This window comes from Macadamia integrifolia, chromosome 5, assembly GCF_013358625.1.
Source record: "Macadamia integrifolia cultivar HAES 741 chromosome 5, SCU_Mint_v3, whole genome shotgun sequence".
Classification (NCBI taxonomy): Eukaryota; Viridiplantae; Streptophyta; class Magnoliopsida; order Proteales; family Proteaceae; genus Macadamia; species Macadamia integrifolia.
The window spans coordinates 37,200,147-37,216,181 of record NC_056561.1 but is presented as its reverse complement, the minus strand read 5'-3'; the positions used below and the strand labels follow the sequence as shown (position 1 = coordinate 37,216,181).

The following is a 16,035-nucleotide window of genomic DNA, read 5'->3' as shown; positions in this document are numbered from 1 at the left end:
AAAATACCCCCACCTAATGTGACATTACTAATTTGCCCTTGACACATCTTCTACTTCAACTCCAACGATTTCTTCTTTGGACAACCCGCTGGGTTTTTGTGAAAGAAGGCACTCCGGTGATCTACGACTATTGGTTCATCTCCATATGCTGTCGAACTCTGTGTGTAAATGTCTTGAACTTCTACAATGTAGTTGTCTTGTTGGAACTGCAATTCATTGTGAACCATTATGCAAGATTTTTTTAACTTACTGCTGAAGTGTGCTGAAATATTTTTTGATAATGATTCAAAGCTGTCTAATCTTCTAATATCTTATTTCTCCTAAGTAAAGCTAGCTGAGTCATATGGGTGCATTAATGTTATTATTTTGGACACCAGGAGGATTGCTGAACTGAAAGAGCAGGAGTACTAAATTGTTGTTGAAGGTGTCATGTACATGCTTATTGTTAAAAAAATTTCTCTGAGATCCAAGTCACTATGGTTCTAAGGCTCTCTGGATGCATCCGCCATGGGAGAGTAGAGGGATGGTCATCAAAGGAGAAGGAGCTTGAGTCCATTCACAACATTGAAGTCATGAATATGGTAAGGGATCACGTTGCCACTATCCTTGGTTGGAGAGGGACATCCAGTGTGACTCAAAGTAGGATTGGTTGAACAACCACCCAGTTGCAAAGGCTGAAGCTTGGCCAAATCTATGTTGCGTCCGTTATGTATGGATATTTCCTGAAGTCAGCATGCTTGAGACACAACCTGGATCATCTCTAGGTCTGACCAACCATGACCGTCCTCATGGCCATGGGATTGAAGTTCCACTTGCAGAGTTCGACGACATATGTTTTATCTAGAAAGACTAGTTCCAACCATTTCCACAGAATAAAGAAACCTATGCTTATAACCACTCATAAAAAAAATTTGCTGAATAGGTCAAGTTATGTTTTATTGAGAGGCAAACCACCATCTAAAAGTGGAAAATTTGGAAACATAGAAAGTCCTAAAGCTCTTACTTTGCAAGATGGAAGAAGAACCCTAAATGTTCACAGCCATTGAAGATGAACCTTCGCCGGAGGGTTGGAGATGAACCGATAGTTGCAGATCGCCGGAGCCCCTTTTTTCACAAAAACCCAACGGCTGTCCAAAGAAGAAATCGTTGGAGTTGAAGTAGAAGATGTGTCAAGGGCAAATTAGTAATGTCACATTAGGTGGGGGGTATTTTGGCCATTTAACAAAAAAACTAACAGTTTTTATTATCACTTAACAAGGAAGGCTAACGATAGGGATGGATTTGTCATTTTTCAAATCTAGAGGGGGTATCTGAGTCATTTCAAAAAGTACAGGGGAGGGCATTGATTAGAGGGCAAAGTTCAGGGGGTGGCGGTGTAATTTTCTCTTATAATTGATTGTAATAGCAAATGTCTGTAAGAAAATTTCCAAAAACGACTATTATTAGATAGCAATATGTGCAAAGATGATTTCAGAAATAAGTTTATCAAACATTTTTTTTAACAAAAAAATATGTTTTTGGAAACAAAAAAGGGGAAAATTGTTTCTACAGTTTCTAGACACAGAAACAACATAAATGTTATCAAATGAGACTTTTAGAAACCGCGTAAAAGTTATCAAACGGTGTCTTAGAAAACCTTGTCCCTATATTAAAACAAATAAAACGCAATTTAGAAAATTAGAGTTTTTACAAAAAAAAAAAATGATTTTGAAATGATAATGAACCCATTAATTAATAGAAAGCATGAGAAGAAAAAGACAGTAGTTGCAGTACATTAGCAATCCTTCGTGGGGTGGGACTAAATCAAGCAGGAGTAGGGTTTCTATTTTCCGATTCATAGTGGGATAGCGGAGGCGAGCACCAGAGGAGATAGTGGGAAGTTTGAACCCTCCGTGCGTAGACGATGGGGAGGGGAAAGTTCAAGGGCAAGCCTACGGGTCGAAGGCACTTCTCTACTCCCGAAGAGATGCGTAAGCACAACCATCCCCAGGCTTCAACCACGCACACACATCACGCTCTCTCTCTCTTGCTCTTCTTTTCTCTTCTTTTTGTTCTCCCCGTATCCTTCTGTCGTCCTAGAAAAAATTAGGGTTTCTGTATTTTCTTAATTTTCAGATCTTGAGCGGATTCCCTCATCGTCGTGGAAAGTTTTTGGAACAATTTTGATGGATTTTATTGCAAAATCAGTTTTTTTTCACTCAAAATTTATTATGAATTTAGAAGCTAGTCATGAGTTGAGTATTTATGTTGAAGTTTGTTGAATAATTGTTTGAATTTGTCCAAGAATAACTGGAACATCAATTCATATGTATCTTAATGTATTTCCCAACAAAGTTTGGTTTTTCAATCAATCTTGGATTAGGCGCTTGGTGAGTTTATATTTCATGCACTTACCACGTAGTAATGTTAATAATATTTGTAGTAATTTGTTTCAAAGATAAACGCGGGTCACTTGTACATGGATGCAATACTTTTTTTTTTTTTTTTTTGAACCCAAACGAAAAAAAAGTGTATTAATATTTGTTAGATAAGGTTGTTGCAACACAATTGTTTTCAGAAATTGCTAGTGTCGTTGAAGATCTAAACTCTATAGAAACTAATATTTTGGTCCTGTTGACTCGTCTTTATTTAAAGTTATGAAGTACTATGCACACTAGATAATTGCATCATGCTACAATTGTTGCTTAGGTCTTGAAATAAACATAAATGGAATATGATCTATGGATATGGGTGCTTCCTTTGTCTTCATGAAGAAGAAAGAAAAGTTAAACCTTAGTTCCTGAGATCTGCATGGTGCTTTTTTTTTATGTTGGCACTTATTTGTGAGTTCTAACTTGAACTAATCTCTTTCTCAACTACATAATTACAGTTGCTGGTACTTCCACTCGTCCTCGCACTTTTAAACAGGTATTTCTCTATGTTCTTAGTAATATATAGCATCTCTTATCGTCCTTTTCTTTTGGAGTTGTTTTACATTGATTAAGTAGATTTATGATGGGTAACGAATTCTCATTTGATGTTGATAACTGCTTTTCAGTACTTGCCCCTTAACTTGCGAACTTAAAAGATGCTCACTGAACGGCTTTATTCTCTACTGTAGCTGTATGATGATGGTCACTACTGTTTACTATTGTTTGGTTTCCTCCTTTTTTTTTTTCCTTATAAATTCAAACAACTATTGAATTCTCTTTGGTATTAACTTCTGGAAAACATTTTCTTAAAGTACTTTTCAAGGGTTTGAATTAATTTGAGGTTAGCTACATGAAAACCCAAATTGAAGGCCAAATCTCCGGTCGTTAAAATTGAAGCTGCGTATTTTGTTAATGGATGAGTTTTTGTACTTGAATGCAATGATAGATCATTTATCATAATTTTAACTCTTCGATTATTGAGTCGGAAATTCCTTTAAAAAACTAATTTTTGCAGTTTTGTGTTGACCAATGTTATTGGACTTCTCTTCATCAATAGTCCAAACTGTTTGCAAACTGGATGCGATACAGCACTAGTCTGTTTTGGTTGGAGACCTGCAGTTCTTCCCCTTGATTAAAATAGAGCCTCATGATGTTGGATTTTTGTAATGCAAAAAATCCAAAAGAGCTCATACTGATATTGTGAGGAAAAACTCCTAATGTGGCCCATTTATATTAATCCTGCTTGCTGAATATCAGCTAGGTATTATTTCCCTCATCCTAAATCATCTACTGCATTTTGTGTGCCCTTACTAACAGATTACACATGTAACTGTCTTCCAAAGAGTGATTCCTTTTTCATTGGATGGGATGCAGGTGTTGTGAGTTTTTCAGCTGCTTTGACATAAGCTATTAGACATTAACAACTTTGATGAATAAGAACCATATAGCTCTTGCCATTTCGCAACTAATTGCTAGTTTTTCTTCTTTTTTTTTTTTTGGGGGGGGGTGGGAATTTGCACGCCACACTGTTGGTGGTGCAGAGAATGGTATCATCCACATAGGCCCCACATGGTTAGAGCAAGAGAAAAAAAATAATAAAGAACCCCATGTCAGAGGGAAAGAGTACTTTGGCGTTGTGGCAATTCTTTTCCCATAAATTTATAAGCATTAAATCTAGAAGAATATAATATTATGTGATGAAGAACTTTTTGAATTTTTTTTTTTCCTTAATCCCTTTAGGTCCTTTTGATTAAATGAACTAGGAAATAACTTCCCAAGTTATAAGTAAACTGATGCGACTTATTAAATGTCAAAACCACATGGTTATTAGCTAAGCCATATGTGTAAGAAAATGATTGGTTGATCAATTAATTCCTTCGTCAGTGTGTGTGTAATGAGGGACCGGTGGGTCCCGAAGACCCAACTCGGTTGGCTGTGGACCCACTTAAGCACCTAGAAGCCAAATACTAGAACAGTGGCAATTTGGTAATAAACTAGGGTTCCCAAGGCTTGAATAGATAAGCAAAGGACATAGCATATAATGGCAACCAGTAATTAATAAGGGTGAGAGGGGTAGTAGATTAAATGGGAATTAATGATGGTTAAAGGACAAAAGGAGACCTCGCATGTTGGGAGGGCAATAATTATGGGAGTTAAAACTAAGGGTTTCAAGCCACGATTCAAGGGAGGGATTGGAATTGTCTTCAACCTCGGATTGGAAACCAGAAATGGAAAACCAAATGATGCGGATCCGGGTTCCAAGGATTGAAATCGGATCGCTTAGGGCCCACTAAATAATCAAATAGTTCACTTTAGACAAGATCAGGGGCAATAGTGTAATTTCTGGTACAATTTAAACCCCTTTTTAGAGTGAAGTAAGTGAATAGGGGCTTAATAGGAATTAAATCCAAAGAGAAGGATCAATTCTGAAAATAAAGATGATAGTGGGGTTAAGCTGAAATAAAACCAAGAGTGAGGGGTTATTTTGCAAACTAATAAAGAGGGGTGTCTTTAATAAAGAATTCAGAAGTTGGAGGGACTTATTTGTAATAACCAGAATTAATGTGTATAAACAAAGTCTACTTCTTCCTCACGATACTAACCTGCTAAGGTGGAAGAACCAGGGAAAACAAAAGAGGAGAGAACTCCTTGAAGGCTTCTCAGTTTGGTCTGGAATTTCTGGAGGAGGGTCGCCTATAGGTGGAAATCCCTCGGTTAAAGCTTCAGTCCAAGCAATCCAATAGTGAGAGAGATCGAAGGACCTGAACCAGATCTGGGCAGAGAAGGGTTTCGCAGGCAAGAAGGAAATTTCCTGCAATTGCTTCAACAGGCCTTGGATGGCTCTGCAATTCTGGTCGAAGGGCCCCCTAGTGGTCCTTAAGAAACCCTCCAAAGGGCTTGAGTTTTGGCTGACCGGTTGGAGAGTTCCAGCCAAGGTTGACTGTAGCTCAAACCCTGATAATGGAGATCAATCTTGGGCCTGTACCTGTATTTCAACCTGAACTGGGTGGCTGGTATTGGATCGTCAATGACACTCCTACTTACTCTTTAAGTCACTCTCTTTCAAAAACTAAACAGAGAATAAAGAGGGAAGAAGAAGAAGAAGAAGATAAAAAAAAAAAAAAAAAAAAATAGGAGAGGGGAGAAAATCAGAAGACGAGTACAAGAGGGTCGGCAGCCATTGTTCAACCAAAACCTAAATTCTCAAATTGATTCCAAAAATCTAAAAACTGAACTTCTCCATCGTTTACATGTCCAATATAAAGGAAAAAAATCAAACAATTAATAGAAACTACTTGAAAGGAAACTATTCTAAAATTAGAAGCTAGCTAATTTAAAAAGAAGTTATTTCTAAAACAGAAGAAAATCAAATCAAAATATATATTTTTTTCCTAAGTCCATCGTACAATTGCATCACCAAACTACTGCAAGATTGAATAGCTCACCTTAGGATACTTCAATGGGCCTGAAATTTCTGGTGGGGAATCGATTCATCTGTCCCAATTGATTCCAGCAAGAACTGGTTGCAAAAGTCACTTGACAAGGAGTATTTAAACTCTGTAACTGAACCTAGCGATAGCCTCAGACCTGGTTTTAGTTGCAGGTCTGGTCATGGAGTATTAGCTCACAGCAGAGGCTGTTTCTGGCCAAGAAAACGCTGCAGTTGGGTCGCCTTAATGTGGTGAAGGTAGCCCCCAAGTTTGAAGCTGAGAGGACTTGTGTTGGGGAAGATCCCCTTGATTACTTGGGCTGTGATGTACCGTCCAGAACAGGGGATTCACAGGTGAGGAAAGATCAATAGCAGAAGAGCAGAAACGAAAGATGAAGAATCAAGGGAGATGGAAACCTCTCTTGCTGGACTGCTAGGGTTGCTGGAACAGAGAAGAATAAGAAGGAAGGAAGGTGAGAAAAAGGAGAAGGAGAAACGGAATTGTAGGGAAGAAGGGAGAAATCACGTAGAAGAAGAAGAAATTGGAGGGAGGAGGGAGGAGGGAGGAGGGAGGAGGGAGGGGGGAGGGGTATCGCTGGGGGAAGGATAGAACGAGAGAGAGAAGGGAGGTGGGTATGATGGTTACAGTGAACCATTCAATTTATTTCTTCTTCAATTCATTATCTCCATAACTTGGGTTACATGCTAATTTATATTACACCAAAATAAAAACAAACTTAATGAAAACCTAAACTGAAATAGAAACTCCTAATTGCTTCCTAAAAGTCTAATAAAATATAAACACAATAAAACTAACATTGGAAATTTCTACTTGCTTAATAGCTACCCGAAAAAGTAACCCAAAATAAAAGATTACATATCTTGTGTAATCTTTGCCAAATAAAATAAATATTCTAAATACCAAAGTTGGATCCGGTTCTTGGTCCAGGCTCTCGAACGGGTTTGGGTCGATCCATCGAAGCGCTCTTGCAATCTGTGTGTGTGTGTGTGTCCTTTATTTTTTTTTTTGGGGGGGGGGAAGCAAGTCAGTTGTGTTTCAACTAGAACTGGTTGAAATTTTTAACTAGACTGATGCAGATAGAAGAAATAAAAGGAGGAATTATTAACTTGCGATGGCAATTCCTTGTGAAGTTAAGAGTCTGACTACAAGTCTAGTCATGTGGGTAGTCTTAGGAGTTCTTTTTTATTTCTGAGAGTTGTTACTCCTGTCTTATAGTCATAGCAGGATTTGAGTTTTTAGTGTGATTTTGAGTAATTTGTGTAGAGCCCTAGTTGATCTAGGAGTCTCTTAAGCTGAGTCGGTCTTGGTTTTGGGTTTTCCATCTTATTTTGGGAATAGTTTCTGGTCTGTCCAAGTCGGTGATTGATTGAGTTCAGTCCAGAGATTGTAAATAGATATACAGAGATAATCGTTCCCCATGATTTGTTAAGTAAATAGCTTTTGTTATTTCTCTTCATGGCTACTGTTTATTCAGAACAACCTGAGTGGATTTCTCTGTTCAACTTGGTGGATATTAAGGGATTCAGGTTGATTCCTGAGATGTTTATCTTAACCTATATCTTCTAATTTCTCATCTCTAACAACAGGTCAAATTTTTTTACACTTACGGATCCTGTTTTCACCTATATAACTATATTTCAGTGAGCTTTCTGAACGCATGACTCTTAGAATACTTGCCTGCGTAGCTCAATCATGAATCTGTTGTTCAGAAATCTTTTGCAGAGCCATTCTATTGACAAGATTAGCAGTCGACCAGAAAATTGAGTTATCTGATTTTTCTGCTAAATGTTATTACTTGTTTACCTCAGTTACTCTGTTTTTTCTGTTTTGGTGATCCTGGTTTTTCCGTTTCTTCTAGTTTTCCTAGTGAAAACTAGTTTTTCGCTACTTTTTGGTCCTATGATTTCAATTATACTTTTTAACTTATTATTTTCATTCTAATTATTATGCTTTCTATCTTCCTTGGCTCTTCTTATCATTGAAGTAGCCGGATAAGTTGGGGCCTCGGATTCTGGTAGGTCATATGATTATATATACTTTGTGGTTAACGGCAACAACAATAACATTTCAGCCTTTCCCAACTAAATGGGGTCGGCTACATAGATCCATGAGAGGTGGGAAAAAAAATAGGAGTAAAAATAAAGGAACACAACAACACCTTAGAAACATCCCACCTATATGGGGTCTACTACATGGATCTTTGCCTCCAAACAGCTCTATTTGAGGTCATACTAGAGTCAGGACCTAAATTCTGCATCTTTCCTACTACTTTTCCTATGGTCAATTTAGTCCTGCCCCTAGTTCATTTAGCTCCTTCCATCTGAATCTGATCAATCCTCCTTATTAGTGCATCCTAAGGCCTCCGTTAAACATGGCCATACCACCTCTAACAACTTTTTTTGGAGCTTCTCCTGAATCGGGCAACTATCAAATCAGCTCTAATATTGTCATTCCTTAGTTTACCTCTCTTAGTTTTTCTGCACATCTATTTCAACATCCTCATCTTTGCTACACTCAACTTATCTATATTACTTTTCTTGATTGCCCAACATTCCTCCCCATACATCCTAGCCAGTCTTACTAACTGTCTTATTAAAATTTCCTTTAAGCTTTAAAGAATACGTTGGTCACACAATACTTTGAATGCACCTCTCCACTTCAACCATCCTAGTTTAAATATTGGTTAAGTGAGAAAAAATCTTGGGTTTTACCTTAATGTTCATTATGATGATGTCCTATGCCATCCTTGAAGCTTATGCGTGAAGGTCTTTAGATAATAATTTAAGTTTTAGGTTTCCATTTTTGTGTGGTGTGCTATTTCCATTAAACGTGCTGGAGTCTAGTGCTTTAGGTGGCTATTAGCCCTTCATGTACTTATACCTAATAAATAATTTGAGGTTGAGAAAGGAAATGGGAACAACAAATCATAGTTGGCAAGGCAACAAGGAGACCAAAGGTGGTGGAGGGGTGTCTAAGAACTTAGGCGACAAGGGGCCTAAGTGTTATTTTTTATTTTTTCTCTTTTCTAACATTATTTTGTATGCTATATGTACTTTATATCATCAGAAAATAAACATTAAGCTACATTAAGTCATCAAAAATCAAGGTTAAGTCACATTAACTCATAAAAAATCAACACTTAGAGAAATGTTATTGTTCTCTAATAAGTTTGACTAGTCAAATGATTTTATTTTTGCACGAGATTTTTGTATTAGGTAGAGCACAAAACCAGCATTCCAACAAGTCTAAGTTGTAATGTCAAAGTTATGTTGTGGTCAAACTTATTTTAAAATGCATGAATGCTTTTAAAATCACTTGAATGGAAATAATTTTATGGACATCAAAACAAAAATTATTTGGTTTTTCCCGCACTTTTGGTTTTAGCAGTGTTTGGCTATGATAAGATTTATGAAATTTTCAGATTGAGAAAAACCCAAGCATTTGAAAATCGCCCCTACAACAAAAAATCCAGTTTTTGTTCTTGGATTGGGGGGTTGACTTTTTATCCTTTTATTTTTAAACTATTTTTATTGGATTCAAATAGGGGGTATTTTCTTAATAGGGTTTAGGGGTTGCATGGACATTGTGTTTGTCCATGCTTGGAACCTCTATGATCGCATTAAGTTGGGATAAGGCTTTGGTTGTTGTTGTTGTATTCCAAATAAATGAAAATAAGTGTTGCATGTTGCACTAAGGCGACAGTCGCTTAGACACCAACTATGCAAAAAACAACTCAGCCTTATCCCAACTAAATGGGGTTGGTTATATGAATCCGATCAAAGATAGCAAAGAAAAGTAGAAGTAAAAGGGGAGGAACACAACAAATTGATAAAATCTCACCTAAATGGGGTTGACTACATGGATTCTTGTCCTCCAATCAGATCTACTCGAGGTCATACTTTGGTTCAAGACCTAAACTATGCATGTCTTTCCTCACTACTTCTCCTATAGTCATTTTAAGATTGCCCGTAGCTCTTTTACCTCCTTCAATCTGAATCAAATCACTCCTTACTGGTGCATCCCTATGCCTCCATTGAACATGACCATACTACCTCAAATGGTTTTCTCGGAGCTTATCTGCTATAGAACGGGGTTGCTCATGATTTCTTGGAGAGTCAAGAAAGGTCAAAGTGGGGGTAGAAGTTGGAAACGTTATCATTTCTGGAATTTTATCCTTTTTGGTGGTCAAATTTAGAAGTTCTTAGATTCCCAAAGGAGGCTAGCTAGAGTAGGTTTTGATTCTTAGACTAAATAAGTTTTGTTTTATTTGGTGATTATCTTTTTCCTTTTTTTTATTTTTATTGAGAGTCATAGTTAGCAAGTGGTTGTCTAGTTTTTATATTGCTGTAATTTTGGTTCCATGAAGAACGAATTGAAGTTTGGTTTTCTCTATTGCATTTTCTCTTGCCTTGTGGATTTGAGACTTACAAGTTGAAGACGTGCTCTTTTTCTTGTTTATGTGCTCTCTGCTATGTTATTATCATGAATGGAGGCAACTGACTAGTCAGTTCTAATATAGTCATTCCTTACTTTATCCTTCCTAGTTTTGCCGCACATCCATCACAGCATCCTCATCTTTGCTACACATAACTTATCTATATGATACTTCTTAACTGCCCAAAATTCTACCCTGTACATCATAGCCAGTTTAATGAGTTTTCTATAGAACTTTCTTTTAAGCTTTAAAGGAATATGTCAGTCAAACCAAATGGGAACAAATCTTGTTTAAAATTATGTATATATTTCTGTTCAATAGGGATCAAAATTGAAGTGTTTCAGTGACTTTGGTTGAAACTGACTGAAGTTAAGCATCACATGAAAGTACAGGTTTTATATTAGAAGTCGCTGGAATATGAATTGAAATCATTGAAATATCTTGGATTCGGCTATGGCTGGAATCAAGAATAAAATAAAAAATTGCTTTCTTGATTGGGTTGATATGGTTGGTTCAGTAGTGTTTCTGTGTTATATCCATGTTAAGGAAACATGATTAGTATCTTTGGTATATTCTTCTGATGATTTTGTTTGCATCTAATGCACAGCTCTAATTGGGTTTTCTTGACAGATTATTTTATTTATTTATTTATTTTTTATATCATGGTTGGTTTCATAAAATAAGCAATGCTATACATAAAAAATGTAAATTTTTTTTATTTGTTTAAAAAAAATTCTGCTTCCTCTCTTTTTTTTATTTGCTTTTTGTCTGGGTACACTTGTAAAACATTCTCCTTCATTTTATCAGGCAGAAGTTGAAGATAAGGAAGAAGAAGAAGAAGAAGAAACTGAAGAATCTGAAGAGGAATCGGAAGAAGAACCTGAGGTCAATTATCTATTTTGTTGATTTCCTCATCTTCTGTAGTGCGTTGCTATTTTTTGCTCACATTCAGAGTTGTCTTCTATGCACCTGACATTTTTGGAAAAAATTATCAGTTGGTAATAAGATTGTTGCTTATTTGAATTGGCTGGGTATGTTGGCAGAAGCGAAAAGGAACTGAGGGTCTTATCGATATTCAGAATCCTAATCTGGAGAAAACAAAGAATCTGAAAGCTAGGGATGTTGATGTAAGTTTGGAAGTCTTCTTTACATTCTTTTTCTGTAACCATGGAAGATATGATTGTATGATAATGCTTTTCTCATTTTGCAGCTTGAGAAAACGACTGAATTATCTCGGCGTGAAAGGTTTGTATTCTCTCTTCTTAAATTTTCATCTAATAGGGACTATTTAATTTAGGGGATATTTTTGCATATACTTGAAATACTGACTTATGGTGACTAGCATTTTTCATCACTGTTATCTTTTATTTTGATTGGAATAATGGTATAATTTAAGAAATTCAGGGGAGAATGACAACATGTTTCTATCTTTGTGGTTTTATTGTGTTTTTTCTGCAGGGAGGAGATAGAGAAACAAAAAGCACATGAACGATATATGAGGCTGCAGGAACAAGGAAAAACAGAGCAAGCAAGAAAAGATCTAGGTAAGCCACAGTGTCTGATTCCTTGAATCCTCTCTTCAAATTTTTCAATTTATCAGCCCTGCTGGTTGAAATTCAGAGTACTGGAGGCGTTCTAATTTTGAATGCCTAGCATACCAGTAGCGGCCTGACTTTGCAAATGAATATATGAAGGGTAGGCACATAGACATTCATAGGTTGGGGTTGACATCAAATATGGCTTGTAATAGAGTTTGTTTGCGGAACAGAATCCATGTATAGGTGGTATAAAGCTTATTTTACTAGAGTATGTGAAGAGTAGGCATGTCTCATTTGGGCTCAAATGGTTTTGTGATGTACTGATTTCACTTGTTCTTTTGATTTTCTCTGTGCCATATGATTGATGGTTAAATGAGACTCAAATGCATCATAATGTCTACTATACTGGCTTCATTTTTCATATGGATCCCACGTTGATGTTGAACCTTTAAGATGTCTCTAATTTCTACCTAGGATGTCTTTGGTAAAGCTTGTTTTTATTTCCTTTTGATGATCTCTTTCTCTTATACCACCATTTGAATCTTTGACCCTAAGGTTAGAACTTAGAAGCTATCGTCTTTTCCAACTGAGCCATGAGGGTGGTGGTTGTTTTGATAATTCGAATCACTCCCGACATTGCCTTTCTTTGGGTCTTAAGGAAAAATGAAACAATGGAATCTCCAATCCTTCAAAATGTGAAACCATTTAAATAGGGGTGTCGAACCCTAGGCCAAACTGGTAACCCGGACTGAAACTGCTCAATAAATCCCAAATTGACTGACCGGTTGTGCTATTGGTTCGGTTTTGTTGGTGGTTTTAAGAGAAGGCAAATATTTGGTTAGTCTTGGTTTGTTTCAACAGATTGAAAGTGACCCAATTGAACTGAAATATAGGGCCAACTGATAGTTGCCCGTAAAACCCCACCCTTTTTAACATTTCCATTTTTCAGTTTATGTATTATGCCTGTTCTCATTATATAAAGTCATATATGTGCCATGAGTCCATAGGCCTTAAATTTCAGTTTTATAGGTTTATTTGGGTCCTGCTGCATTATGCTGTCCCTATGTTAGGACCAAACTGCAAAACTGATGTAACCCGACCATTTGACAACCGCTACATTTAAGCAAAAGCTATTGAATAATATCGTATAGAACTTTATATTTGTGTTTGAGCTTTGAATTTAATTTCCTCGGGGTATTTTAATAATGATTTCAAAGGTTGTCAAAAGTTGAGTGGAGGTGATACTAATAAGACACAGAAAATGGGCTCATTTTAGTGGAAATAATTTTTTTAGGGTTGGGTAGGAATACTGGATTTCCTTAATTAGTTGGTCTTGTTAGAGTCATTCTTTATTTTTAATTGTTATTGAAGTGTTTTCGTTAGGCTGGAATAGGTCTTTATGAATCCAGCCTTGCTTTTCTCTACTTTATTTTATGATGAGTTTTAGTCAGTTAAAGACTCCATCCAATAGAGTTCTAAGTTTAGTTTGAGTCTCTTTGAGTATTTTATGAGTTTGTAAAGGGTTTCGGCCCTGACATGAATTTGATGACTAGAAATTGACTTTCACCTTTCAATTCTTGAGATTCAAAGCTCTCTCTGCTGTCGTGATTCAGTAGAAATCTGGTTCTGATTTCAGGAAGGCTTGGTGGTGATTCCAAGTTGGGGTTTGGTGGGATGCCAACCCTGAGATTTAGGTGGGATTCCTGATTCATATCCTTCTCTCTTTTTCTTATCTTTTTAGTAACAAGTCAGGTCTGAGAATTCAATACCTTTCATATTCTCTCACTAGTTTCCTTTATTTCTACTTGCTTGATTGATTAGTACTCTGTTAACCTATTTTCTCTTCTGTTCTTGCTTAGATTCTGTTTTACTTGTTAGTCCTTAGTCCTGGTTTCAGGTTCTATTTAAAAATAGTCTTTCCATCGATTTCTAAGTCATTCTCTAAGTAGGAGATCTGGAAATTCTTGGTTTTGGTTTCTGATTTCAAATTCTAATTCAGAGTTCTGTTCTGCTATTTCTGCTATGCCTGTTGCTATTCTGATTGTCATTGGTTACTGTTCTGAATATACTAAACTCGGCCATCTCAAATCGAATTCTTCAATAATTTGGAATCTGACCATTGAATTGCCATCATTCTTTTATCGTTTACTCTCCCAATAAACTACACACAGAGACCTGAATTCTGGCTAAATCTGACTTTTCTTTTTTCTGTTAATTGAGTTCTGTTGAAATCTGGTGAAGGGTCTCTGCGATTTTGGAAAAATTCCTGGTTTTCTAAACCCTAGTCCTTAGGTGGTTAGATACCTATTAGGAGGTGTAAGAAACCACAGTTCTCGAGATTAAAGCTGTCCTGATACTCAACTGGGGCTTTCATCTGTCTTCATTTATGTGACACAAATTAGCATCTACTGTACGTTATGAGTCCAGGTGGTGAAAATGTTGTATGGCTGTAGTTGGAGCTAATACCATTTAAAATTAAAGAATACACTTGAAACTTTCAGGACATCGCAGGGGGTTAACTAGTAAACCTGTGCTTCGTTGCTCCCATTTTTTTCGGCAAATGAGGGTGTCCAGACCTTTGGCCTGATTAATCCCCTGGATGCATGTGTACACCCCCACACACGCTAGTCAGGTCAGCACCAACTCCTATGAGAACCATAGGAACCGTGTGGCTGGCCCCTAGGGGGTAAGGGGAGTTGACCTTAGCATTGTTCCCATTTTCCATTCTCAAAGATAAATATTTATTATCTTGTCCCAAACCGCCATTCCCGTTTGCATTATTTATTCTAACATTGCTATCATTTATTTTTGGTCCATTGACTGGCTCTAATGGAATTTAAAATTTTGTACTGATCTATTCATCTCTACTCTTGGGCTCTTTGTCGCTTTTTACTTCTTTTTTTTCGGGGGGCGGGGGCCGCCGGGGGGGGGGGGGGGGGGGGGTATTATTTCATTGCTGATTGATTATTACTATTTGCAGAGCGTTTATCCATGATACGCCAACAAAGGGCAGAGGCTGCAAAGAAACGTGAAGAAGAGAAGCAAGGTATGTTCCATGTTCCACCTCTCAGCTGTATGCGTTTTATTTCACCATATACTTTTTACCTTAAATTTGACTTGGCAAATAAAAAAACTTTGCAGCCAGAGAACAGAAGAAAGCTGAAGCACGCAAGTGATATTGGCAACGTGATGGAAAGCCTCCCCAAGAAGTAGTTCCTCAACGCCAACAAGAAACATTCTATTTTTTTTCCTGATTTACCAGTTAAGTTATTAAAAAAAAGTGGCGATTATTATGTCAACATTAGAAATTGTGGAAAATATTTATGTTAGATGATGATTGACCATGTTATTGTGTTATGGTAGAGCAAGCGAAAAACTTCTCTGACCAAGCAGGGTAGGATAGAATCTCACACGGGCCAACACCCCATTCTTATTGGCCGTTCGATCTGCCGGTGCCCATTTAACTTTTCTGCCCAGGGAATCAACCGTGGTTGTGCGTTTCCTGTCTCTTATAGGAAAATCATAGATTGGTCATATAGCAACCTTTTGCTTCATCGAGGGTATTCGATTCAAATAAAGACAGAACTTAGACTAATATGTTAATCTACAAATACAGATACTCTTATGGAATGTAACACTTGACTAATCCAGCAACTACGTAGAAGAGAATGGCTCCCATGAGCATCCTTGTGTAGGAATAGCAACAATTTATCTCATCACAAAGCCTAGGGTTCAAAACCATAAAGTCAAATATTTTTTTAGACCCCAAAGAGAGTTGAATTTATGACCTTTTAATTCTGTCAACTGAGCTATCCCTTTGGGGTCTTAAATTCAAATTTAGAAGCCTTGTTCAAATGCATAAAAATCACCAGTTCAGCCTATGAAATTTTGCATTTATTATTTGCGGATGAAACTTTTGTGTTTTGTGGAGCTAATGTGGATGGTTATAGATCTATCAGGCCATTCTTTAGCTTTTTGATGATCGTATATTAATCCAAATAAGAGTGCGGCCTAATTTAGCAAAAAACACCCTCTCCTCCATGTGGCGCCAAATTGGTACTCAATTAGGAATTAATGAACCGTCTCCAAGTTCTCTAAATTTGGGCTCCCTTTCGTTGATTTCTCATGCCAAAAGCAGGCACTAGTGGTGTACAATTAATAGAGTTCAAAACAACTTTACCCAAAAAAAAAAAAAAAAA

General features: G+C 36.9%; 1 protein-coding gene across 1 annotated transcript; it reads left to right on the top strand.

The window, feature by feature from the left end:
• The first annotated feature begins 1,746 nt into the window (after positions 1–1,746).
• On the top strand, positions 1,747–15,180 carry LOC122077833 (28 kDa heat- and acid-stable phosphoprotein-like). The gene is made up of 8 exons (XM_042643734.1): positions 1,747–1,970; positions 2,870–2,907; positions 11,106–11,183; positions 11,342–11,425; positions 11,509–11,543; positions 11,757–11,842; positions 14,817–14,882; positions 14,978–15,180. Exons 1-8 carry the CDS (start codon positions 1,904–1,906, stop codon positions 15,010–15,012), a joined length of 489 nt encoding a protein of 162 aa, XP_042499668.1. The 5' UTR covers positions 1,747–1,903; the 3' UTR covers positions 15,013–15,180.
• The last annotated feature ends 855 nt before the right edge of the window (positions 15,181–16,035 follow it).

Coding starts and splice junctions, on each gene's coding strand:
- LOC122077833 (XM_042643734.1), top strand. CDS start 1,904: ATGGGGAGGGGAAAGTTCAAGGGCAAGCCTACGGGTCGAAGGCACTTC. Junction 1,971..2,869: donor CTCTACTCCCGAAGAGATGC/GTAAGCACAACC, acceptor ACATAATTACAG/TTGCTGGTACTTCCACTCGT. Junction 11,184..11,341: donor AATCGGAAGAAGAACCTGAG/GTCAATTATCTA, acceptor GTATGTTGGCAG/AAGCGAAAAGGAACTGAGGG.